The sequence below is a fragment of the Aptenodytes patagonicus genome, chromosome 17 (genome assembly GCF_965638725.1).
Source record: "Aptenodytes patagonicus chromosome 17, bAptPat1.pri.cur, whole genome shotgun sequence".
Taxonomy (NCBI): Eukaryota; Metazoa; Chordata; class Aves; order Sphenisciformes; family Spheniscidae; genus Aptenodytes; species Aptenodytes patagonicus.
The window spans coordinates 11,608,601-11,635,966 of NC_134965.1; the positions used below are offsets into that span (position 1 = coordinate 11,608,601).

The 27,366-nt window shown below is 41.5% G+C and overlaps 1 protein-coding gene across 2 annotated transcripts; it reads left to right on the forward strand.

Moving 5' to 3' along the window:
- Positions 1–88: 88 nt before the first annotated feature.
- On the forward strand, positions 89–26,699 carry TADA2A (transcriptional adaptor 2A). Of its 2 annotated transcripts, none has more exons than XM_076354501.1 (16): positions 89–128; positions 1,649–1,833; positions 2,670–2,776; positions 3,867–3,926; positions 4,565–4,656; positions 6,040–6,197; positions 7,648–7,736; positions 8,521–8,593; positions 14,977–15,040; positions 16,950–16,993; positions 17,529–17,639; positions 19,019–19,090; positions 19,708–19,840; positions 20,553–20,596; positions 23,186–23,259; positions 25,122–26,699. In XM_076354501.1, exons 2-16 carry the CDS (start codon positions 1,809–1,811, stop codon positions 25,305–25,307), a joined length of 1,332 nt encoding a protein of 443 aa, XP_076210616.1. In that variant the 5' UTR covers positions 89–128; positions 1,649–1,808; the 3' UTR covers positions 25,308–26,699. The 2 variants fall into 2 exon arrangements, with proteins under 2 accessions (XP_076210616.1, XP_076210617.1); XM_076354502.1 differs by lacking the exon at positions 89–128 and adding an exon at positions 909–1,100.
- The last annotated feature ends 667 nt before the right edge of the window (positions 26,700–27,366 follow it).

Consider the following 27,366-nt stretch of genomic DNA (forward strand, 5'->3'; position numbering starts at 1 on the left):
CACCCGCCGAAGGACGGGGCGGGGCCGGCGGCGCAGCGCGGGGCCCCGCGCGGGGGCGCGCACGCACACGGCGGGGCGCGGCCGCGGAAGGCCGTGGCGCGCGGGGCCTGCCCGCCGCCCGGCGTGAGGTGAGAGGCGGCGGGGGCGCGGCCGGCGCGCCGCCCCGGCCCGGCCCGTGAGGGGCGAGGGGGAAGTCGGGACCCTACCATAGCGGGGAGGAGCCGGTTCCGGGGCGGGGGAAGCGGGAAGGGCGGCGTCCGGGCAGCCGGCGGCGGGGCGGGGGGGGTAAGGGGGGAGCGGGCTGCCGGGAGCGCGCGCTTCCCACACCCGCCTCACGGGCCGCGCTTGCGCTTGGCGGGGGCGGGGCCCGGCGGAGCGGAGGGCGCCGCCTGGCGGTGATGGGGAGAAGGGTCCGCCAGGGCCGGACGGGGCGTGGGAGATGGGGAGGGGTGAGATTTGGGGAGTGGGTTATGGGGAGTGGGATATGGGGAGTGAGATTTGGGGAGTGGGATGTGGGGGGGTGAGATTTGGGGAGTGGGATGTGGGGGGGTGAGATTTGGGGAGTGGGATGTGTGGGGGGGTGAGATTTGAGGAGTGGGGTATGGGGGGTGAGATTTGGGGAGTGGGTTATAGGGAGTGGGATGGGGGGTGAGATTTGGGGAGTGGGATGCGGGGGGTGAGATTTGGGGAGTGGGATGGGGGGGGTGAGATTTGGGGAGTGGGATGGGGGGGGGGGGAGATTTGGGGAGTGGCGTATGGGGGGAGCGCGCGGGGCTGTTGCAGGAGTGGCCTGTGCTGCTGTGCTTGGTGCTGGCACTGCACTGGCAGGTTGGTGGTGCGCAGGTTCAAGCAGCCCTGGAGACGGGGCTAGAGCGGTTTGCAATTCAGAGAGCGAAGTGAGCGCCCAGAGGTGGCTGTGCGGTGTCACTTGCGGCCACGGGGTAAAACGTCCAGCCTGGAAAGTTGCTCTTGGTTGTCTGAGGATCCAAGCAGAGCTGCAGGGATGTGTGGCCGGGGTGGAAGCAGCTGCCATCTGCGTGGAGGGGCTGCAGCACAGCTTCAGTGGTGTCACTGGACGCAGGACCATGCCTCCTCACACGGTGCATGGAGGAGAAAAGTCTAGAAAGAGAAACATGAATTGCAATAAGTGAGAAGCCTGAGCCATTCCCAGCAAAAATTCCTTGTAAAAGTGAGACATGTTAGTGATCCCACAGTGGAAAGCAACTCAATTCCCTGATGGTGGACAGCACTGTAGAACCTCACTGTACAGGTGTCAGTGAATCAGGCCTGTTCATAGAGGCTGCCACACAGTCAACACTGAAAATGTAGTTGACATGAGCATGGTAGATTTTTGCACCGCTGTGTCCATGCCACATCTAACCTGTTCGTTCTCTTCCCGGTGCTTCTTCGAGGTGCAAAGCACTTTCTTGCACAACAGCTGTTCATAACTCTCTGCTCAGCACACACATTCCCACCGAAAGCCTCGTTTCAGGATTGGCTTATATCCCCATCACTTCACATCTCTTCTTACGCTGTATCCCGTCTCTCCGCATTTGATTTCTTCTCATGCGCAGAAAACAGACTCTCAGCCGTGTCAAGTGGTCCCTGTTACGAAGACTGCTGACCGCCCTTTTGCTTTTCTGTTCAGGACGCTCTGGGAGGATCTCATCTGCGAGGGCTGCGTGAGAGACGTCTTCAGGGAGAGAATACCCTTTTTGGACATACTGGTTGGGGCAAGGCTTACGCTACGGGCTTTTAGGCAAGACGGGTTTTACTCAGAGGAGCAAGAACACCACCGAGGGAAAGGAATGGAGCGCCTGGCCTCCTTCAGTAGTAAGTACCGTAAGATGACATTTGGAAAGTGTTTGCCATTGTTTAAAGACATTAGCAGCCATCTTGGGGAGGGAGACGAAAAACTAGCAGTATTTGGTCCACAGGGTCACTTCTTTGATCAAATTCTCAAGAGCACAAGTACGTGAATGATTCAGTGGGAATTCAGGTCTTTTCTTCTATCTACTTCTTATAGTCGGGCTAGTTCAAATCCATTTTCTTGGAAAAAATGTGCCTTATAACTTGACAGTCTATTTATTTTGACTACTTTGCAATGAACAGAATAAGAAAAACTTGCAGAGCAGTGTTTCATTCCTTGTTCAGCAATCTGAGCAGAGTCTGAGGTTTGGACGGGTTACAGAACAATCTTGTTGATGCCTTTGCAACCACAGCAATATGCTTTGCGAGTCTGACTTGAGGTAGATGGATGGGAGACCGCAGCTGTCTGTGCAGTATTCTCCACAAATAAGGTCTTGGGTCTGGTCTTCAGTGCAGAACACGAGCATGGGCACCGGATCAAATCAGCCAGCTAGCACAGCTCCTGGCGTCACTGCTGAGTTGTACGAGGAGGCTGCTACAGAGAAGATTTTCCTTTGAGTCCGTTGCACAAGTTTCGGTTTAGCCCTCAGTGTATCAGGTCTAGCAGGGATGCAGTGCCAACATCTCTCTTGCAACTCTAGCTGAACAGGGAACTTTTAACAGATATTTGGAGAAGCTGCAGTAGGAGAGAGGTTATATACAGTTGAGGTCACTTACAATTACTGGGCACAAGTGAATTTAGGTGATTGCAAAACCAGTGCCTTGTTTGTGTTGCATGAGATTTACTTTTGGCTTCGCAGATGACCCTTTTGATAAGCCTCCATGCCGAGGTTGCTCTTCATACCTCACAGAGCCCTACGTTAAGTGTGCTGAGTGTGGGCCTCCTCCCTTCCTCCTGTGTTTGCAGGTGAGTGCAAGGATAAAAGCAAAGGCATTCATTTCTTTGAGAAAGTCATCAAAGGCCTGTCCGGTGCCAAGCTGCTCCATAAACACATTAATAACTGGTCTCTGTAAACTTGTATCAACACACTTATTTGCTCAGGGACAGGGAAATGACAAAGAAAATGTTGGAGGCTGAAGAACTTGGGCATGAGCAGCTGAAGCAGATCTTTGTGAAGGCAGCCAAAGCTACCTAAAGACATGCAGTCAGCCTGACTGTGTAACGGAGCATGCCGCTGCATGTCTAGAGAGGTATCGTTTCTGTCATTTTTTATGGCATGGAAAAGAAAAGCCATCAAGAAATACCCTTTCCCTGTCACCACACATTGGTTTTTTCCTCCCAAATGGCAAAGAAAATTTGGGGAAAGTTTGCAATATTGACAATAATTGTTTGTGACCAGATACAATTCTTTAAAAATTATGTGTGTGATCTGATAACCACAGAAAGTACTGCTAGTTTTAATTATTAAATAAATAAGTTTGCGTTATTTATGATTAAAAAATGGCAATAACCTCTAAAACTGAAAAAGGAGCTTAGCCTTTTGCTCAGATACGTACAAAATGCACAAAACCATATTTTTGTTCATTTACCTGTACTTAAAAAGAAATTTAACTGTTGAAAATTGCTGCAAACCATGCTGGTGCTTTTTAAACAAAAAAACAAGATTAAAGGGAAACTGTGTTTTCAGTGCTTAAGAAATGCTCTGTGCTATCTTCCTGGAACGATCCACTTTAAAACATACCACCAAGCTTCTTTCACCTGCCTAACTTTGCCATAAATACTTAACAAAAAAGTATGTCGATTCACAGGAGTTATGTCTTGGTGCAAAAGACAAGTAAGATACAAAGACAGATTTAACATAGTTCTAACAAAGATTTTTCTACCATTCTATGTTTTTTCTAAAATGAAATCAGAAAGTTGAATAGATTTTTCAGCATATCAGGTTGTCAGTTTTGGATACCCAGTAGTCAGAGAATAAAAGGAAAAAAGGGACCAGTTAAAGTGTTTTCAGGGCAGAAGCAAGAGACTAACATAATGCTAATCTTTTGTTCTACAGTGTTTCACACGAGGATTTGAATACAAGAAACATCAAAGTGATCATACTTATGAGATAATGGTAAATATTCCTTTTAGATAACGCCTACTCAATCTTGAGCTTTCATAACTTCCCAGGAGTTAGACCCTTGCTTACTAATATTACATTGAAAAGTTAAGTGATACAATTCTTTGATTCAGAGGTTTAGAACTACTAAAAAAAGAAAAAGTATTCCTTGAGAGCAAAGAAAAATATCCACCTGGAACCTAATGGAATAGTGGAGACATTTAAAGCTATATTTTTTTATTGTGCCTAGATAGCACAATGCATCTGACTAGACTTCCAATTCTTTAACCATGTGAATCAACTTCTGTTTCTCTATTCTTGTTTTTTCTTCCCTAAAATTAATAATTTTAAAAGTCTTCAGTAATTTTTATTGTGTTTCATAGCATAACATTGTTGAATTACATCTGGTAGATACAACATGTAACAGTATATCAGAAGATCTGTAGTGACAAACTAGTTTTTACTGTGGTTGATGACCCAATGCCCTAAATAATTCAACAATTATTTGATCAGGTTTCATGGGACACAGTAAAAGTTTTAAAACTACCAGTATTACATACTATGTTGCCCTGTAGCTTAGAACTTCTTTTCTCTTCATGTGGTGGATTATAACAGAGGATCACAGCAGTTTGATTTGCTTTTATCTTCTCTAGACTTCGGATTTCCCTGTCTTGGATCCTAACTGGACAGCTCAAGAGGAAATGGCACTCCTAGAAGCTGTGATGGACTGTGGATTTGGAAACTGGTGAGAAGTTAGTGGTTCAGCCAACTTCAGTGAATGATGGGTAGTTTTTCCTTTCATTTCACTGGGTCTTACTGTTGCATACATCAGTGCACACCGAATGTTCAATGACTTATTATGGGTGAGACACTAATTTAGCAGCTAAAGTGGAAGAATGGGGTAGCAGATTCTGTTTTCAAATCTGCTGTTAGATATGTAAGGAAATTGTTAAAGACTTCTTGTGAAATGCAGGGCACCTCCAGTGGAGAACAAAGTTCCCTCAGTTTGCATTAAAGTCACTAGGTTTTGAAGGAGCTCAACTATTGCACAAGATTTTCTGTGCCTCAGTTTATTTCTATGTAAAAACCAACTACAGAAATTTCTTACCTTGTGTGATTTTGGTTTGCTTACAGTTGACTAGCTAGATATTAATTAAGTTAATTTCTGTAGTTGCTACAGGATTTTTATGCATTTGTAAATAAAGGAGATGTGTAGTCATGAGTTATCTCTCTTCTCCTTCATGAAAAAATAGCTGTATTAAAAGTGTAGAACTCCAGACTTCACTGAAACAGAACTGTGAGTTCTTATGTGTACATTGCTGTCATAATTAAGACTGAAAACTGGTGGTAGTTATGTTCTGCAAGTATGCTGTCTAGTACACTTTGCCCTACTTAGCAATACAAGTAATCTTAACTTTTTCCTTAAGCACTTGGCTTTTTTCAGCCTTTACCAAATAAAGGAAAAACTGACTTTTCTTCCTGGAATCCCCTGCATCCAGTTTTTACTTTAACAGAAATTAAAATGATTGCTGCTGGTGGATTTTTTTTTTTTTAAGGTCCTCAACTTACACAGCCATTTTATTAAGACAAAATACTTCATGTTTCTAGTCAACCACTTTTCCAAGAAAGTTTGGCAATGATTTCTAGAATGCATTTTGTACAAACATTTCAGTGTTTAAAAAAAACCTGTTTAACATCACTACACGAAAGGGGAAACCACTATCCAGTTAAAATCGCAAGAGAAACTTGAGAAGCAGAACGCAGTTCCGGACTTAGACTTTACCATTACCTGGAGTTAGTAAAATGTATAAAAAGCAGTCAGATAACAATACTAAATTTTCAAACATATAAACCATTTGGTACATTCCATCAGCCAGGGAGTTTCTCATGTAAAGACAGTGAACTGCATTGCTCGTGACCACCAAAAAAGTGCTCCCTAGCACTGTATCAAACGTGCAAGTATTGGCTCAGTGTCAGTAGGCAAAATGTGAGTTCAGACATCATCACAGATCAGTTCTCTGCATACAACGCGATCAATCTCTTGTCCAAAATTATCTTTTCCCACTAGAAAAAATCCCTCAACATTTCTGTGTTCTTCATATTAAGCCTCCCCCTTTCCCCACTTCAGGCAGGATGTAGCCAACCAGATGTGTACAAAATCCAAGGAGGAGTGTGAGAAACATTATATGAAACACTTTATCAACAATCCCTTGTTTGCATCTACATTACTGAACCTGAAGCAGGCGGAGGAGGCGCAGCACAATGAAACAGCCATTCCTTTCCACCGTGAGTATCCCCTGCCCACTAGCACACGGAGGGAGCTTCCCACAATGTCTCTGCTCTTCCAAAACTGGAATGAGCAGCCTTTCAAGAAAGGCATGCACCACACATACAGCTTGCTTTCATTCCCCGAAGGAGAGCTTGTTCTGATGCCTAACTTGAATAATGTTAGTAGTAGGGTTTTCTTCACACTGTGTTAAATCATTGGTGTATCAAATAAACAAGACTGCCAGTTCAGTGGGAGAAGGGAGGGAACAGAGTGGTCTGATACAAACATCAGTTCACAAAACGAGAAGTTCCTGCACAGCCAGCGGAAATGGTCACTCACAGAAATCACCACAGCAAAAGCCTGGATGTGCATATTCATTTAAAGGACATGCTACCTCAAAGCTACTTCACATGTGGCACGATATAACAGCATGTCCTTCGTGGTAAATACCAGTGTGAGTTCTCACCGTCATGCTGGGGTGGTTACTTTTCTTGTCCAGACCCTGCGTAGCAATGTTAACTGAGGAGGGGTTTCTACTTTTAAAACATTTCATCTGATTATCCACTGTGTAGCGGGCCTAACTGCTGATGTGATTTGTCATAAAATCACTCCCTTTAAACTGCTGATTTCACACCTCTCTCTTTAAAACTGCCTTTTAAAACATGTATGTTAAATTTCAGCAATTTAACAAATTTTCAGTTTTTCTTAAATTTAACATCTTTAGAATTCCCCCAGTCTAGCAGCTGTTCCATTAGAAAGCTCCCCAAAATGGCTGGGTAAAAAGATTCCTTGGTGTCTGGAGGTTTAAATTTCACGATAAAGTGGTTAGAGCTAAAGCAGTAGGAACTGGACAATTTTGGTTCTGTCCCTGGCTGCCATTGATTTTTTTATGTGACCTGGGCGAAGACAAATTCTCTGTGCCTCGGCTTGCTTTATCTGTAGCATGGGACTTATAATGCTTAGCTCCTTCACAAGTGTGTTGTGAGCTTCGGTCTGTTACTGTCTGTAAAACACTGAACTCCTCAGTTGGGAAGCGCTGTGAAAATTCAGAGTTGTATACCTTTAATTGCAGCTCTCTGTAAATGGCACCCAGAAGATGGCAGATTTAACACCCCTGTTGCTATTAACTAAAAGAACCTGCGCGCTGAGACCGAGTGATCTGCAGAGGTTTACTGGGGGGATGCTGAGCTCTGAAATGTAGAGTTTACATTTTATAACCTATTTATTACCTTGAATTTATGTGTTTGACTTTTGAGAACACTATGAAGATCTCAGATTACTGTGTTTTTCCCTGGATGAACTCAGTCTTTTTCTAAATATAACGCTGAATAAAAGCCCAATCAGGGTGGTTTTCTTCAGCTAATTATTCCCACTTCTCCTGCAGAAGAAACACCTATTTACGGATCGTTTTGTATTAAAAAAAGACCCCACTCCCTACACAACAACTAAAAACCTTTATTTTTTCAGCTGCTGATGATCCCCCACGGCCTACTTTTGATTCCTTGCTCTCTAGGGATATGGCTGGGTACATGCCAGCGAGAGCTGACTTTGTTGAGGTAAGACTCTCTCTTCTCCCATTATTTTAAATTTGCTCCTGAATGCAAGATCAGCAAACGGACACTTGTTTGCCCCTGCCTATAGGTCTTTACTCTTCATATAAAAAACATTAGAAGAGAGGACAGGACAGAGTGATTAAACCAAGGATTTAATTACAGAGGTGGCGCTGCAGGCCTACAAAGCTGCTAGCAGGCAGTCTGTGAGTCACTGGCTTTGTGTACACGGGCTGTAAGGCATGCTGCTGCCACCAGATGTCCAGTAATGAAGGCCTCTTATGTAAGCGGACTAGATGTTGTGAATTAGATGCTTAGCAAAAGGGGTCAGCTTCAGCATGCTTCTATTTCGTTTGCCTTAGAGAAGCACGTATGAGCCTGATACAAAGATCACTTGAAAGACCTGCATTGTTTTCAGTGTTTCTAGCTGTGGGCCCAGGGCCCCAATTCCTGTTGCAAAACAAGCTCCTGTACATGAAGTAATGAATTCAGCCATATAGGGGCTCGTTGTTTTTGTACGTTTGAGCAGAATTTCCACCACAGTGTGGGAGTCATGGAGATTACCTGATTAATTCTCATTATCCTATCACAGCATCCTGTTCCAGTTCCAGCCGTGGGGGTGCACATTATACATTCCCTAGTTAAAGCTTCCCTGTGATGTATGTTGCTCAAGGATGGAACCTTGTACAACTGTGTATGAGTACTGTTTTCAGTACTTCCAAGTGTACTGAAACTTCATACGAATTTTTTAGTGCTAGTTAGTGACCATTTATTAATCACCTCTGAACAGGAGTTTGACAACTATGCTGAATGGGATTTGAGAGATATTGATTTTGTAGAAGATGATTCAGACATTTTGCATGGTAAGTCCCATATTTTTGTACATTGTCTGAAAACAATGTTCCAGAGTGCCTACACAACATTTCATTGGGCCTCTTTTTCTCTACACACCTTTTTAAAAGTGAACATACATTTTTAATGATCTCACTTCTGTGTGCTGGGATTTAAACACTGGCATTTCTGTGGTCCTCCCTTTTGAATCTCTTTTAAAAGCTCTTAATCAACTGACGTACAAATGGTACTTATATATAGAATAAAGCACTTCACTCACTACTGAAATGTAGCCAGGTTTAAAGTAGAACATGACTGAAATCAAATAGTCTTCACCTGTAGTAGGCATCTCTTTAGGAAAGACACAAATGATGTTTTATCCAGTATGAACTCTAGAGAAAGTTTAGCTAAGTAGAAGCAAATTATCCAAGATAGCAATTTGTCTGGAAACAGGTAGCAGTACATCAGTGTTTGAATAAACAGACCTACAGGCCTGTTAAAAAACAGAAGCATCAATGCTTTGACATTACTTCCCCTCCCTGGCTGAAAGATATTCTTTCCGTCTACATAATGTCTGTGAGCATCATAGCAAGGCACAACTTTTGTTCTGATTCAGAAAAGGGAACACTTTCTTCTCTGTTACTAATACCCCTTTCCCCTACTATATCTAGTTTCTTAGAAGATCTGTCACTTTCTCTAACCTCTGTTAGTTTAGGAAATCTGGTATCAGGATAGGTATTAATACAGGCAGCAAGGAGGTATGTAGTTTAAGACTATGTGTAACACATTGAAACTGTTCTACTCTTGAAGTTGTGCGGTTTTTCATGCGTTAAGCATGCACGCTGAGTTATAGTAGCATTAGCTGTATGTGACAACTTTTTTATTGTAAAGAGGATGGTTCTTGTTATGAGTCCAACTACTGCTACTGAGTTTCTGTGAACATAGCTGCCTTAATAATACCAAGTAACAGGAATTATTAAAATGACGTTTTAATCCATAGAGAAGAAAAGATGGTAATTTTCCCCACATTTATAAGTACATATAGTGTTTAAAAGTACTGTGTTTATGCTTCAGAATTCTCCCATTTATGTCAGGCAGTTCTAAGCTAAAGCCTTAGTATCCCTTGGAGACAGACAAATCCTGTTACGTACAGACAGTCTTTCCAAACTTAAAAAATCAGTTTGAAATTTAGCAGTGTACACAGAGCTTTAAGGAATGCAACTCCCTCGGCTCAAAAAAGGTTATGAGAATCGTATGTCAGTCTCTCTTCCCTTTTAACATTTATTGAAAGGGGGACTGTCTTGTGGACATGTCACGGATTCATCATGCCATCTCTCTACTGTTTCTTTTTATTACTATGAAAAGATATGTTTTCTTGCTTCCATGTCCTATTCTGAGGCCTGGTAAACTGAAAAAGCAAAATAATCTCCTAGTTCTGTTCATTAATTGATAGCTTAATATTCATTCAAGCTGGTTTACCAGCACTGTCTTCCATACCCCTCACACCCGTCTTCCTCCCACTGCACAGTTCAGCCATTTAAGATATCTCCTACCAGCCTCCTGTTTAAGTTGTCGATCTGAATGCAAAAATCAGCTTTCCTCATCTCTTCAGAATGTCATAAAGCTATGCAGGGCCAGACCCTTGGTCTGTCTAGCTCGGTGTTCTGTTAGTACCCCATAGCAGACGCACAGGAGAAGAATGTAAGAAAAGGCAAGTACAGGCAGATGCTTTTCCTGGCACATCTTCCACATTTCCTACAGTGATAAGTTTAGAGACTTCTTGAGCCATACGTTGTGTTCAGACCATTTTGACCAAAGGACCTGTCCTCCATGAACTTAGCTAACTACTGTTAGAACTATATATATTTGTACTTCTGCCCCCATAACATCCTGTAGCGGTGAGTTCCACAATTGAGTTAGGAGTTCTACAATTTAATTGTGTTGTGTGAAAAAATACTTACTTCTGTCTGTCAAATCTTTTGCCTGAAAATGTCATTGGATGTTCTCTAGTCCATTCTTTAGTTGTCTTCAGTATTTAGTATAGGACGTCAGGCATTTGCCCTGTGAAAACTGTTTGGCAGAGGTTATGGAGCATGACCAACTACATTTTTGATCTCTTAGCTCAGGAACTCTGGCATCTTCCTTCCCACAGCTGTCCTAGATCTGCCCATGTGAGAGAGAATGCCTCTAAAAAATGAAGTCCCAGGGTCTAGCCAGCTGTTTTTCTTTTACATGAGGCGTCTTGGGGAGAGAAAGAATTATTTTCTAAAAAACTTTGGAATTAGATCTTTCCCTTCTCCAAGTTAATACAAAAAAGGAAGGAGCCACATGCTCCCTGTCCTGCAGTTTTAAAGATCTCAGATGCTGACTTTGCTTGATTGCTCAAGAGTATTTTGCAACCTAATTGTAGGATTTCATACTGTAGAACGTGGCTCAACACTTGGATCTGAAGGCAGGGACAGGCATTTGGATGATTTAAGAAGCGTTTGTACTTTCTAGTTAACAGGCAGAGAAGGTTGTGAGGCAGCCCTGGAGGCCCGGGTTCTCGTAATCTCTCCCAAGGGTGCCTGTTCCACTACTTCCAGGCAGCGGCTCTAACGTGCCTCTCTACCCCAGCCCTGCCCACTGGCAAACTTCTTACACTAGATCTTACAGAAACGTCCTTGAAAAGCAGTCCTGTGGCTGTCTTCCACTCCTGCTTGAGACAAATTTTTGCTGGCCAAACAGCAAACTTTTTTTTTTTTAAAAAGGTAAAGATATAAAACAGGGTTTTAATTCATTTTATAGCCCAGAGAAACCCAAATGGAGTCTTGCAGCATAGGTTAAGTATCAGGTTTGTGAAAAAATCCTCAGTTTGTTTTCCTGCCATACATTAAACCTCACTGGGTTCAAGATTAATTTTTGAAAACTACTTTTATATTCCATTTTCTGAAAGTTACTCAAGCTAGACCCAGAGAACACACTGACCAGAATAATTCCTATGGTCTCGCTTTCCTTCTTTTGTTTCACACGTCGCAGATCAGTACTGCAATGTCTAGGTTGCACGTAACACAGGAATATTTGATGCTTTCATTAGAACAGAATTCCTCCTTCTTCCCTTTCATCCACATTGCTCTGCTTTTCTTAAAATTTTGTAAAAATCATTTTATAAAAAGTTCTAGATCTAAGCTGCTTGACCTCTGTTTCCTGATAGCATTGCATTTTCCCTGTTATATTTTCCTGTCACCCTAAACAAGTTCTCAGTATTCCCACAAGAAAGAAGAGTGCAATTTAATACAAGGTGGAAAGACTCCCAGGCAGCCTTTTATGAGGAACACAGAAACCTGTACCTGCTGACTCACCAGCTCCTCCCACCACACAAGAGGTCACAGGCATTGTTTATTCACTTCTTAATATTAGTGAGATGGTAGAAATTATATGAAATCGCTCATATTTCAATTAACTTCTTGAACTGTTAACTTTTATTCAGTACTCGCAATATCATAAGTGCATGCAACTATATATTGCAGTTAAACAAAAACATAATGGACATATCAAAAGAAACAACTAGTTACAAATCTAATTCAGCCCAGAGTGCTTGAATATTTCATGAATTACAAGTTTTAATCAGACTGAATTGTAACCTTCCTAATTTATCTTTTTCCCGGCTTTTTCTCCCCTTTCCTTCTCATGTAAATGATTTTTACTTGTAACACTGGAAAGTAATTGCTGAAACCGCAGGTTTAGAAGTGCGTGGAAATAGACTGCAACTCTGGCTGTACAGTAGTGGAATTTCATTTCATAAGATACAAGGCAGTCAATATCTTTCTAAATATTACATGATGTTTATTCTTTTGTGGAAGTTCCTGACATGCTCCAAAGGCAGATACTCTGTTTGCCTAGGGTCCTGCTTTCCCCTAGGGAGGGTGGATTTGGATCATAGGCATTAAGTTTGTACGAACCAAGGCACTGGATACACAGCCTGTTTACTTTGATTAGTTTGCATTCTTCCCATTATTTGGGCTTTGCATGCCAAACAGAGGTTAGCTAGCCTGAAACAAAGGTCTCACTCATTAGCGTTCAAAAAAGTTTTTGCAGTCCAAATGAGGCTGAAGAGAAATGAAAAGCAGAGAAACTGTTTTGGACACACTCTTGAGAAACCAAAATATTTTGATTTTTTGGAATGAAGAAGGGAGCCTTGAATTTCTGCCTATCACGGGATCCTTCAAAACTACTCTGACCATCTGAAAGAACCTTATCATTTCCCAAAATGGACACTTTGAACACAATGTCAGCTTGGATTATCTTAAGTTACCAGTACAAACAACTGCCTCTCTAGTATAATGCATGGGGAAAAGCACAGGCAAATCATTTTCATTCGTACAGCATCTCTTTTCTCATTTCAATGCAGCATGTAACAATATAGTAGTCTGAGTTATTCATGCATTCCAGATTTTGTAATCGGCTGTTCCTGTGTGAATATGTCTATTAAAAACAAAAGCCCCTCCAAAAGTGCACGTGGCAGCAAATACTAATTTTTCTGTAAGCAGAAGCTCCATTTTTTTTTCCTTTATTTGTTCTTATGAATATTCCTTCCCTTCCCCAGTTGATCATAATTTCTTTCAGAATATTGTGCACTCAGGTGAAAGCATCAAAATGCAATGGTTATAGGTGCATAATTACTTGTGATATTTATAGAGGTTCTCCAATGCAATTTCTGCATGTACTTATTAAGTTCTGCCCACACAAACCCCAGAAAATAACATGTTAGCTTTGCTTGCAGAGGGTTTAAAAATACAAAAATATTTTCCATAAATTGGCACCGATTCAACACTTAGTAATGTATTTCATTCATGTTTAACTGGCTGCATTTGCCAATTTTTTGTTCCCACATTTAAGCAAGAAGGAGAATTTGCTACCTGTGCTTGTTCTTAAATTAGGAAACTTAAATACCTTTTTATGAAAATACATGATGATTCTTGAACACCCTGGCCTTGCAAGAAATTTGCAAAAAGAAGTAAGAATATTGTACCACCTCTCCTATCTTCATACGTAATCTTTTGCTCCTCGATTAACATCAGGTCAGTTTTGTATAAATTGAAGATTTTTTTTGCTAATACAGGAACAGCAAGCGTAACTCAAAACTGTTGGCTCTTGAGCTAATACGCACAGCCTTTGGGCTTTAGCTGTCCCTGTTTATAAGAAATTTTATTACCCAGGGGACTGCACAGATGAATTGCCTAGAGGCTAGGGGCTTCCTGGTGTTTACATATAAATACATATTTTAAAATAGACACATAACCACACTTCTTTTTTAATTGCATTATTAATTATTTACTGGAGAGTGCAATCAATAAACTGCCAGTATCAGTTTTGCCCTTTTCTTGTAACTACAGAGGGAGGAGTGGATTCTGGATTCTGTCACACTTGGGCCACCCCTGTTTGCACAGCACAGTGGGCTGAAAGGGGACGTGCTCTTGCTTAGTTTCAGAGAGCTGTATGTGGTCTCTACAGACTGTAAAGCCACTGTCAAGTCTTAAGCCTCTTCCTCCTGAGAGCATATTGAAATGATTAACGTAAAGGAAGAAAAGCCAACCAAGAAATCAGCCAGCTCTACGCTTATTTAATGACCTAGAATTTTTGCATTATTTAACAAAATGAGGGAGGGGAAGGTGATAGGTGTCTCCTTATCCTTTCTTTCAAGAATTTACCAAAAAAGTTTATTAACCTAATGGTTACAGGAAAAAGGAGCTGAAGAATCTCCGAGTGGATCAGCCAGACTGCAGACAGATTTGATTTTGAAAAGGATATGATTTCTAATGAGCATGGTTTTTTCCTGTGCTTCTTCACATGGTCGTGAGCTGTTCTCTTTGTTCTTCTGGCAGACAGATAAGTTTAGAAGTTAACAAGCTAAAATCTTGTAGATGTTTTTGAGAACTGTAGCAAAGGCTACTTTGAATCTTCACAGTTCAGAACTGTGTCTTTCTATTTTTTGGAGTTCCTTGTTCTGTGCAAAGAAGCCTTTGTCCAAAGATGATACCTCAGATCCTTAAATCTGATAAATTTGCTTTTCAGGAGAAGGAATACTTAACAATTGCATGTATGAAGGAACAAATAAGTGCTAACAGTAAAACAGTCCAAGAAGGGAGAGGAAAAGAGTTCTCAGGATCTACCCAGGTTCATGCTTACAGGCAGTACTGTATTTGGAAGGAGTAAGCAAAAGAAAGCTTCTACAGGTAGCAAGTATAGTCTGCAGAAGGTTAGCCTCTAGTGAGTTTATGCCCCTGTAAAATTGCCACGGGATTTTTAAAACAGCAAAGTAGAGTGAAGTAGAGTGACCATTTCAGCCTACCATGAACATAAAGGCTTGAAAATTAGCCTAATACAGTGATTACTTATGTATTCTGTAATCTTTATTTTTTTTATTATTTTGCAGCTCTGAAGATTGCAGTTGTAGATATCTATCATTCCAGGTTAAAGGAAAGACAGAGAAGAAAAAAGTGAGTTTTCAAGCATAATTGATTTCCTATAGTATCCTTCCAGACAATTCCCATGCATGGAGACCTTCTGCTATGAGATTTGCATGACAGGCTTCATCCTGGATGTGTGGTTCTCCTTCTGTGCACAGATTAAGATCAGGCACGTGGCTTTAGCAATGGTACCAGCCCAGAAAACAGAGATTAACAGACCCTGATACTTATTTGTACACATGGTTGACAAAGGACCTCTACACACCATAACTCTCCTTTAAACTCTCAAACCAAGTCATTAATTGTGAAAAGCGTATTTTCCAGTCCTTTTTAGTGCGTGAAAGTCATGTACGCAGTGTTCTTCATATCCCCAATCCAGTTATACATAAATAACTAAGCTTTTAGCACACCTTATGAGATCATGTAGCTGTTTTGCAGAATGAGAAACTGAAATACTATCTGGGAAACTGGTCACAGATTCAGGGCTAGGAACCAGAAAAGAGGCAAATTTCTGTTCCTTTTGTTCCCTAGGTAATGCTGATGGACTGCACATAATTCATTTTCTACTTTAGGGGAAAAAAAAAGCCGCCAGTCTGTGACTAATTGCTAGACCCCCACTTTCTCCATAGAAATGTTTGCATCATTATTTTTAATTCTTAGTGGTCCATAAGTTAGTTTTCCACAATGTGTAATGAAGATAACTATATTGCTGATGTGAGTTTGAATAATTTATTCAGTTCATTTGACAGCTTTTTAGAATGACTCAATCTATTAATTAAATTCAGTTTTGTTATAACTTTCAAATACTTTGTTCAATATTTAAAATTATATCTTGCTGTATTACTCCCTGCTGGAAGAATTAGTAATTTGGAGTAAGACTCCTCCATTCCTTCTCCTCATAATACAGCATAGTTCTGCTGAATGACAGGTAAGAGTTGATATGCATTGACCTGGTTCTTTATAATTCATAAATAAAAAATATTTATGTGGTATAATTTCCATTATGATAAATCATGTCATACTAAAAGAAAGTGCCATAAGGCTCAGTTACATAAATCGATGTCAGTTTTTGTAAAGTTTCTACAGCAGGATGGGACAAAAATCTGGAAAATGGCATAAAAATGCTGATGTCACTCTCAGAAAGGCTTTCTCTACATGGGGCAGGAATATTCTTTTATACATACTAAAGAAAATGTAATGGATTTTATAGAGCAAATTCCAGCCTGACCTTGACGAGCCCAACTTTGTAGTATCTCTTACCATTTGCGAAAGTCGGGTGTTTATCAAATCGCCACATAGCAATGACTGACCACATGACATTTGCTGAAACCTGTGACAAATGTATTTGTCATGCACTTGTAAATATCTTACCTGCCTTTTTACTCTGCTCACTTCCCTGATCCTGTCAGGAGCACGTCAAACTTATGAGGTACCTAAATCATTTTCCTCTTTTTAAAACCTAAGCTGTCATGGAAAAATTCCTTCATCCTGCTCCCAGTGGTGAAATTTACAGTCTCTCTCTCACCCTTGCTCTAGTAGAAGGATGTTTGTCTCTCTCTGAAGCTGGAAATCATGCTTCATGAGACATTCCTTTACCTCCAGTTTTGGAAGGACAAGTTGTAAGACACTGTAGATGTGAAATCTGTGCCTAAAGCAGCAATTTCAAACCTTTAAAGCGATTGTAGCTCCCTTTGTGCTTAGTGCTGTCAGAGTTGGACTAATGTACACCGCTATCCAAAATTTACCCTGATGAAAGCCGCACTGCATCACTACATCATGTTTCTTGGCTAGCCAGCTCAGGGGTTATGGAAGTTTCATACGTGTTTAGTTTTAGACCCCTCTGATGGTCTAAATCAAAGTTTCTTCTGAAGCCTTTGTATTTATGAGGTAATACACAAATTAACGCCTTTTATTAATACCATTTTGCTCTCAATTACAGAATTATAAGAGATCATGGCCTAATCAACCTCAGAAAATTTCAGAGTGAGTATCAGGTGTAACTGCTTAACTTGAAAGTGGCCTCTACTTGGGAAGCAAAACTTTGCATGTTCACTGTTTCCAGCGCACCAGTGTGGTTTATTCATACTCGACCATATTCAGATGGTCTGAATTCCAGCAGATTTCCTGCCCCAACTGTTTCCAACCAGCTGGCTCTAACTATTCCCAGTTCAGTGTTTTAGTTATTGCCTCAGAATTGCTCTTCAGAAGCGTTTTAGGCTCCTCTGAGTAGGGAGAGGGGTGAAGGTGAAATCTAGACCTTTTAAGTGCATCTCACTATTCTAAGAAATGATTAAACAACATTTAAATATCATCCTTTATGCTTTTAGAATTTTAAGGGCTGTATAATTTTCTTGCTTTTTACTCAGCAATTTGTAGTTGTGACACCAAAATGGCCAAGAGGTGTACCGAAAATGGATCTTTGGGCAGTTCAGAGGCTGGTAGTCACTTCAGGTTCCACTGAATTTATTTTCTTCTCGCAGTAGGAGTGATAAGGTGTGTCACTTTTTTCCCCCTCTAGTTTTGGAAAGGCGATATCCAAAGGAGGTTCAAGACCTTTATGAAACAATGCGACGATTTGCACGAATTCTTGGACCGGTAGAGCACGATAAGTTCATTGAAAGCCATGCATGTAAGTATTTTGAGGATTTTAGCATATATGTTCTTCAATAGGCATAATGAGGGGTTGCATTATCTACAATCTTTCCTAAATAAGGAGGTTGTTTTTCTCCTCCTCCCCCATCTAACTACGTCAGAAAAACAAATACATTTGTGGTTTGAAACATTAAATGAGCAGCAAGTGGGTTTTTTCCACTAAACTGTGTCCGAGTTCTTTGTTTGATTTCTCAGTTGACTGAACATTCTGGTCGTGTGTTAGAAGTAGTATTTTCTTATCAAAAGACCACTATTCATTTACTGGGACTCTATATCACTGAAAGAACAAAATACCTAAAATTTATGTCTGTATTGAGAGATCGGGAGCTGGAAGCAAATTGTGAATTCTTTGAAAGATACATGTTAAACTATTACATGTGTACATAGTTATATAGCACAGCTGTCATTATGTCCCTTACCTTAAAGGGAGAGGCATTGTTCCATCACCAAATCATCTCGAGTTTTTATGCATAATCATAGCATGCATTTAGTCAAATTCCAGTATGAGTCATTAAGTCACGGAATTAAGCAGGATGTAAACTGGGAAAATTGTTGCTCATTAGAAGGAACAAAGCATTTAAACAGTTGCGACTGTATTTTCAGGACAGCCTGTGTGAAATACCAAAAGTATGATCTTGCAAAATCATGAGTCCCATGTGTGAGTGCTAGTCTTGGAACCTAGTTTTGTTGTTGTAGTGACAGCGAAGTCCTCAAGTTAACCTGATAGTCAAGTACACGCATTATACAGATCTCCTGAGTAGTACAAGTAAACAAATTCAAGACAAGCAAACTTGCTGGCTGTAAAACTAAGCAATGCCTGGAAGCCAGCTGATAAAAGCTATAGGCAGTAAATATCTCTGAGCAAAAGAAACACGGGTATTTAATCTTACTGACTGCAGAAAAAGAGTTGTCTGCAAGGAAATATTTTGGAAGGTCCGGTTATGAAAATCATAGTTCAAAGACAATATTAGATGCTATAAGGAGCCTGGATGGAGTAGTTTTTCAATTGAAAATTAAAATGCCTTCCAGAAATCCTACATTATTGTTATTTGCCTCGTCCAGGGTACGGCAAAGGAACTGTCAAAGCATGAAGATAAAATAACTTTTCTGAGCACACAAACGCTAGAAACCAGCTTAAATCTGTGATCAAGAGTGTTAGGACACAGTGAGTTTGAGATCTGATACAGACTTGCGCAGAGAGGTTAACCCTGTCTGTGGTTCTGTATACTTCATAGCTGAACTGTGTAGATAAATAAGAAATAGCAGTGTTTCTAGTACACCACAGTTCACTGCCACCCCCACTGACCCACATTTGTTTTTTGGATTTCCCTTCTGCTTACTCTTGGGGTAAAACAGTGGAATTTGAGCTGCGAAGGGAAATAAAGCGACTGCAGGAATACAGAGCAGCAGGAATCACCAATTTCTGTAGTAAGTACCCGATGCATTATTCAGCCCATTCCCATTCATCAAGGTGTGGAAGGATGATTTTACGACATTTAGGATGTGTTGAATAAAAAGACAGTTTTGAAATGCATTTGCCTAGCTCTTTAACTGAACAAGGCTTTAGCAATAATGCTTCCATCCAGCTGTGCTTTTTTAAAGCTAGTTTGAGCCATCAGCTTGGAGAACGCGCTGTCTAGCAGAGCTCTGCTTTAGTCACCACTTTGCAAAAGATTCAGAAAAAAAATATGTATGTCATGGCACAGTGGTCTCCATGCTTTATCTCTGGACACTTTCACTGGTTATCAACAAGTATGATATCTGGAGAGAGGCCTAAGACCTCTGCATAGATGAAATGGCCTGTTTTATCCTGGAATTGGATCATGGAAGCCTTTTTTGTTTGCTTTTGGCCTCAAAAATTAATGGGGGGAGGGGTGCAGGGTGGAATCTAATACCTTCTGATGCCAAGTAGTTGTCATGAGGGAGAATAGCAGAGTCTGGTCCAGAGCTAGAGAACAGTTTCTCACTTATTTTCTGAAGTAGAAAAACAAACAGAAAATTTTGACCAAGGCAGCTGGTGAGGATGTGGTATCTGTTTGCCATAGGTGCCAGAACATATGATCACCTTAAGAAGACAAGAGATGAGGAACGCCTAAAGCGCACTATGCTTTCTGAAGTCCTGCAGTACATCCAGGACAGCAGTGCCTGCCAGCAGTGGCTCAGTCGACAAGCTGATATGTACGGTTACAGTAAGACTGTGCATTTTACATACCTACGCTTTAGTCAGGTGCACCAAACATGTTTTTCTGTATGATAACAACAAATGCGTTCCCAATTTATTACAGTAGGAACAGTCCGCCAAATTCAGAAGGGCAAGAAACTGTGGATAACAGCAGTAGTGCTTGTTGAAGTGCAGACAAGGAAGTGACTAGTAAGGGCTCAAAATCTCAGTTTTCTGTATTTTATATTTCAGGAACTTAACTGCTGTTAATAAAGTCGTGGAGGGAAATGAGGTCTTTATGGATATTAATGAGGTCACAGATGACACTCGAAATGTTTCAGATGATTTTAGATGTAGCAGCATTATTAACGTGTAGTCACCCTGCACAAGCACTTTGATTTAAGGAGCAAGCTGCAATGCAAAGGAAGTGCATCCTGTATGCTACATGGTCTGAGAAGATGATTTGGAATTTCCCGTCTCCACTGAATTTTTTATTGTGTTCCCTGCCCCCCCCCCTTTTTTTTTTCTTTTAAAACAGGTTTCAGACATGGTCTTCAATCTGGGAGTGCTAAATATTTAGAAATCCTGTTGACTTCAGATCAGGGCCTGGCTTATGCAGGTTGAATTGTATAATTATTAGCAGTTGGGGAAAAAGTAGTTTCAGGGCCAATATGTGCAGTTGTTCTTAAAAAAACATGAAGGCAATTTGGAAATTTCCTCTCTTTTCAGTGATTCTGGACTGAGTCCCACGGTACCAGTTCCTTCAAATTCAGGTAACTGTTGGGTGATGGTCTGTGATAAAAAGCCAGCCGTACATCAGTAATACCGTTCTGACAGCCAGTTGGAGAGTGACTCTTTTGCTTCAGTGCAAAAGCGTCAGTCCTCAAGCCTCATGGTTAAGCACTGGTCAAGTCAACTTTACCTCAATCTGCAACTCATTCCACGTGCAAATCTTGTAGGGTTTTTTGCTGAATGTCTAGATTTTTCTGGCTACAGATGGAAAACCCATCCTAAAGCTACATTAACAAGGCAGGAAAGAAAAGAATTTTCACATGAGAACAAAATTTTATCTTTAAAAGATAAAGCTAATCCAGGTTTTTAATGAAGCTGTATAGCACATACCATAGCAATATGAACCTGACAGAAAGCAGATTTGGGAGGGCAGAACACCAAAAAACAGTTGCCTGAGAAGCAGGCAGTGGTTGCAGCATCAAGCACTTTAGAGTGACAGAATGAGATGATACGCAAATTCAGTTTTCCTTTTCTATGAATATGCTTTTATATTCTTTAACTCTGTAATCACAAATTACGTTTTTTTCCACCAAGACAACCCTTACTTCTTTCAGTGCCCAGTAAGGACAGATTCAGGGGTCAGTCAAGGCCCTTGTGAACAAGACTTCTATAAAATCCCATCTCATTTGTTGAGGTCACAGGGCGGCATGCAATGAATGAAACTACGATAAAGTTTTACTATAAGGCTGTTAAATCTTGCCAGGGAAAACTGGCTTCTAGCTCTGTCTCTACATCCAGTTTTTATGTGGATGCTAATAAACCACTTGAACCAAACTTCTCAGAGGTGGCCACTGAGTCTAGATGTTCTTCCTCATTTCTGCCAGGAGCCTTGGAAATTTGGGTCAGAATACCAAGCAATTAGTCATTGCAGCATGCACTACGTTTTAAACATATTTGGTGATAGCTAAGGTCTGGTGTTTTGGAGAGAAAACAGCATTGTGTATCTCAGGCTGGGCATCCAGAGTCCATGAAATGGGGATGGTATCCCCTCAGCTGAAGGGCTAGTATGAAGAATGAAATTAATTTTTTGTCAAGTATTCAGTGGCCAGTGAAGGAGAAGAGGCCAAGAGAACATGAATTGTTTTGCCTATGGAACTCAGATAGCATGCATGTTGAACAAAACCCAAATAAAATACATATAGTTGCTAATTAAGCAAACATCCTGCATACTGAATAAGGCAAGGATACTGCGGAAAACCTGCCACGTGTCTATATAATTAAAGGCTGCATCACACTGAATATACAATAGGGCAAATTAACGTTGCTTAACTTTACTTCTAGATTTTTGAGATCTTGACTTTGCCGCCTTAATATGTTTTCTTTAATGTAGTTTGTGCGTGTGTGTTATTTCCTAGGTTTTTAAAAGAGTAAAACCAAATTCTGTCTTGTCTCATCATAGCACGCTCGTTCCAGGCTGTAGAAAGAGGGAGCAGTGCTAGGAAATAACTTCCTCTACACCTACCAGACACTCACTACTCCAGCTTCTTTCCAGTCCCTCAGTTCTCCCTCTGATCAAGCTCCCCTCACCCAGACAGGCTCTCATCTGTCTCCTACAGATGCACAGGAGAAAGAGAGAGAGACTCCCAGAGGTAGGACCCGGACAGGGCAGGTTCTGGAGCACTGGCCAGCACAGTCCTTGGGAAGATGGATCTGCAGATTTCCCAAGATCTCATCGCTTCACCAAATTTGGGAAGTCTGTCCTGGGATAGAGAGACGTATCTCTAACAGCGCTAAATATGCAACCCACAGCACGGGGGCAATAGACTTTCTAAAAATGTAAATAAATAACCCTAGCTTTGTTCTGAGCTCTGGAAGTTAAAAAAAATACTATTAGGAAAAAAAAACCACACCAAACCTGCAAGTAGACAGCCCTCATGAAAGTTTAAGCTGCACCAGTTCAAGTTCAGCAAAGTTATAAACAATAGCGAAAGTGAGAACTATCAGACTACCTTGTAATATTTCTTTCAGTACTGTTTATCACAACAGACGAAAATAAATCCACAAACTGCATTTGCTTTACAATATCTGCATATATTCAAAGGCATTTAAAGAAAACTCTGCTTCATGAAGTTGTCAGCAGTGCCAGAGAAATCGGCTGCTAATCACACCAATAAATAATCTCAGCATCCTTGCAAAGTACCAGTTTCACACCTGCCGGGAGTTAGTCCTGCACACTGTGCACACCCTCCACGCAGCACTGACCTCCCTGACCCCGGCTGGAAGAGTTGGTTTAGTCAGGAGGTACAGCCCAGCTTAAACATGGTCAGTGCCAATTTGATAGAAAGCTGTTGTCTTTCAGTTCCTCCTGAAAGCCAGTGAGCCGGAATTAACAGCGTAAGAGTCCTCATGCAAGTATTCACGGTGCTTAACTATGTCAGTTGCAAAATCATACCTTTTATCACATCAGTGCAGTTTTTGTGTTAAGCCCTAAATAACCCTGTCTGTAAACACTTGGATCATACTGGGTTAACATCACAGGGATTTAATTGCCTCTGTGATAAGACACCTAAGGAACAGCCACCGCCAAACTGCTCAGAGTTCTTCAGTGTTTTCCTTTCTTGTCTCTGCAGGTAGACGGAGCGCCCCACCACTGAACCTCACAGGTCTCCCAGGGACAGAGAAACTTAATGAGAAGGAGAAGGAGGTGAGGAAAGGAATGAAAAGATAACCTATATAAAATTTTATCTTCACAGTGCAGGGGTGCTCACACCGTCTGTCTCAGGTGCTGTGAGTATAACCTCAGCTATATGCCCTGACTACTCTTTCCTGCTCATAAAAATCATTCAGGTTTCCCAGTTGGTTTCTTAATTTCAGTTACTGTACTATACGTACAACATAGCTGCAGCAAATTAGCTTATTTAGCAAAGAAAGGTGGAGTGCGCCAAGGTGCTATTATAACATCCAGAGTATGACATCCTCTCTTCCTCCGTTGTGAGACTGGGGTGAGCAGAAGGGTTATTTTTTCTTAATGAACGTTGGTTTTAAAACTGGCAGAGGATTTTGTCAAGGGCTTCACTGGACAGATCACTGAACCTGAATAGCGGAGCTTTTTCTATATTATAGATACCTCGCAGCCAAACCTCAACCAGTTATGGTTGGTTTTTCACTGTAACGCTAATGTGAACCATAGAGGCGATAACAGTGTATTGTTCTTTTCATGTTTTTTTCCATATTTCTGCTTTACAGTGCATATACCAAGCTTTTTGTATGCGCGTATAGCAGAGAATGGAATCTGGCTTTCTTTAAGCCATGGGTTGCTAGCTCGGCCTGGTGTTGCCATTTGCAGTCCCATATAGAGTGCTCTTGCACAGTCACCTAAAGCAACCAGAGGCACAGGGAAGATCAGAGCAGACAGAAATGGGACTGCAACCCATGCGGCAACCCACAGGAGAGGTAAACAACGCAGCAAGGGGCCTGCTGTGGATTTATGGCTCACTTTCTTCTGCAGCCCAGTGTAGGCCTGTCCCCTAATTCAGTGAAAGGCAACACTGGAAAGCTATTGAAATAAAAGATTTATTTTTTTTTAATAGAAGTCATAATCCGTCCTTAGATTGTCCACAAGGCAGATTTCAGTGTACGTGAAACGCAGATGTATTTCAGACTTTTCCCTCTGCGTGGAAGCCGTTTCCCCTTCACTGGAGATGGCAGCATTGAAAATCAGAACACAGATTCACCATGGAACATGGCATTTCTGGCTCCATTCAGCATATAAATAATTGTGACTAGGACATTAGTGTGTATGGGGAATCAGATTTCCTCGTCAGCTGAGACATAAAGTCTGAGTTCCTCTGAATTCTGCAATTTCCTATCAATGAGGAACAATCATTAAGCATTTCCTTATTAAAAGGAGGAGACAGCCAGTATTTCCATTGGGAGCAACACAGTGCACCATCTAGAAGGCGACTGGTATTTGGAAGCTAAATAGGAGCATTGCAACCTACCAGCAGAGCAGGGGGGCTTTTGAAAGCAATTCCTTTTACCAAACTTCCAAACACATCGTGCCCTCCCTGCGCAGTTTCCACCCTAGACTTCCGGAGGGGGCAGGGCGCTGTGTGCATAGCTGCTTTTGTAGAAAGATATTAAAGACTTAGTCTGCAGGGGATTAATAGACAGATGCCCTCCCTGGCTCTCGTCCAGCATGCTGAATTGCTGGTTGCAAGTCTTTTTGGCATGTGTACTTCCCTTGGTTTGTAAAGAACAACGCCCACACAGGACACACTCATAGTTACGCTCCTGTGAGCCGAGAGCTCCCTTTCATCCTCCTAGTTTATTTTTTAGTCAGGAATGTTTTTGAATGCAGCAGCCAGCAAGCTCCTCCCCTCCCTACCTGTGGATCGAAACAGCTCATAATGCAATTACTGTGTGCCTCCCCCATACAAAAAAAAAAAAAACACATTTAAAATGTTTTCTGAAAGATATTCACAATGTTACTCCCTCAACAGGGATCGCAGAATGAAGGAGCGTGACAAGTGTTAGTGTTTATTAACTTCACCTTTTGTTTTCCAGCTCTGTCAGATGGTGAGGTTGGTCCCTGGAGCCTATTTAGAATATAAAGCTGCTTTAGTGAACGAGTGTAACAAACAAGGAGGCCTGAGACTAGCACAGGCTAGAGCACTCATCAAGATCGATGTGAACAAAACCAGGAAAATCTACGACTTCCTTATCAGAGAAGGGTATATCACGAAAGCCTGAGGACAGACATCAGCGCTTTGGCTAGAGCAGACAGATGTGGAGAAGCTTTGAAGCCACTTTGACAGCACTGAAAGATTTTAGCAGTGTTGAATGAAGGACATTTCCGTTTGTTTAAGATCTTTTGGGGCTTTTTTTTTTTTTTGTAAAAACAAGTAGGGAGCTTTGTTAAATTGTATGAATACTGACATTTCTTCGTCTGGTTTTCTTTTGACTCTGCCGTTTAACACTGCTGTTGTCAGAATTACGCTGCCACATAGCACTGGAAAGAACCACACACCATATAAGCTAACCTTAAATGTGAATGGGCATTCATTTCTAACACCTCTTGTAACTAAAAAGAGAATCACGGCACTTTTATTCTGACAGTGACACAGAATAAGGACAGAAGAGCAGCACGTAATGAGAGTCACACTTTGACTTTGTGTGAGTACAGGGGTATAGAAATGCAGGCCCCTCCCTTCTTGTACTCCTTCCTAAAACAGTGTCAGCTTTCAAAGGAGACAGCTCATGCCCCAGGGTATAAAAATAGAGCTTGCAGTGGTCCAGTCTTTTTAACTTAATTGTGATAAAGGATGGGAAAGGACATTGCAGGGAAGCTCCTCAACAGTTGTTACTTTTATGTGATATTAGCACATATCACAGCATGAAAGCACTGTACAAACCAATAAGCTTCATCTGCTCGCTACTTGATTTGTGATTGTCAAGTTACATATAATCCCTCAGTTTAAGTCTTTTTTGCTCCGGCTTGTCGGAAAGGCTGGATGTTACAACCAGAGCAGCCTTTCGGAACATAAATAAAAAGACGCTCAGTACCCCGACGTTCTCTCACAAAAGATAACAAGCGAAGAGCACGACAAACTGCCCAGAGCACACACTTCAGCCCTTCCTGCCCTCCTGTTCCTGGGGCCTTATTCTCTCAGCTTACCGCTTCAGCGGCGACATACCCAGTTGACCAACAAAGCAACGATGAGGTGCAACAAGTTGCTACACACACAACACCCTGTCACATCAGATGATCCATTGTGTGACCAGTACAAAACATTTGTATTTGAAAATACAATTGGATGATGAAGGTGGTTCTTTTCAGATGCGGCTCGGCATGGTTTACGAGACAGTAAAGTCTTTATCAAACATTTCATTGCTAACGTATAATGCTGAAATAATGTCCCATAAGTAACCTAACAGCCAAAGCAGGTGGGATGTTGGGTGCTCTCAAGTTTGGGATCTCATGTGGAAAAGCCTGAGCTACAACTATACCGATACCTATTTAAGGTGTTTAGGTTTGGGGTTTTTTTTTTTCCCCCAAGAGTAATTATCCTGTGTACCTGAGGTGCCATTGAATGTGAAGTATTTTGGTTTGCAATAAAATCAAAATTACTTGAAACAATCTTACATCCGTGTTGGTGGACTCCAAGTGGTACCACAAAGGTCATGCAGCTGCCTGTATCTATACCCATCAGCTTTTCACCATGAGAGGGAAGAGAGACGTGCACAACAGTGGCTGTATGGGTGCGACCACTAAATTACCTAGAAAATACTACTGTTTAAAGAAAAGCAGCAGTAATAAACTACACGTTGAAGATTAAAGTCTGGAGGAATTGAGACTGTATAGACTGGGAAAGCCAAGGGAAGGGACAAAGTAAGCTGTAAATCCTTGGGAATGTTTTTCCCAGTTGTCTTTTAACATTAAACAAAAAGCCAAACTACCTTTCCTCTTGCCCAGCCTCCTATGCTGTGGCTTGTACAAAAAAGCAGTAGGTGAGCGAAGTACACTGGTACCTGCTGTGACCATCCCGAGATCAGCGACGTCCCCACCCAGCAAACTTCAGTGACGTTCCTTTGCCCCAAAGGGACCCAAACAGGACCGCGAGCGTGACCTGCTTTGACCAAACACAGAACTACCCAAATCCGAGCTGTTGCCGAGCCCTGCGCTTTGGGCAGTGCTAAATAATTTGGTCATCTGGAAAATGTCGGGGAGAAAAGATCTCTGGAAAGGTGAGAACGGAGATCCTTTAACTGGCCAGGAGGGGAACCAGAAAAGAGACTTTTCTTTTCCAAG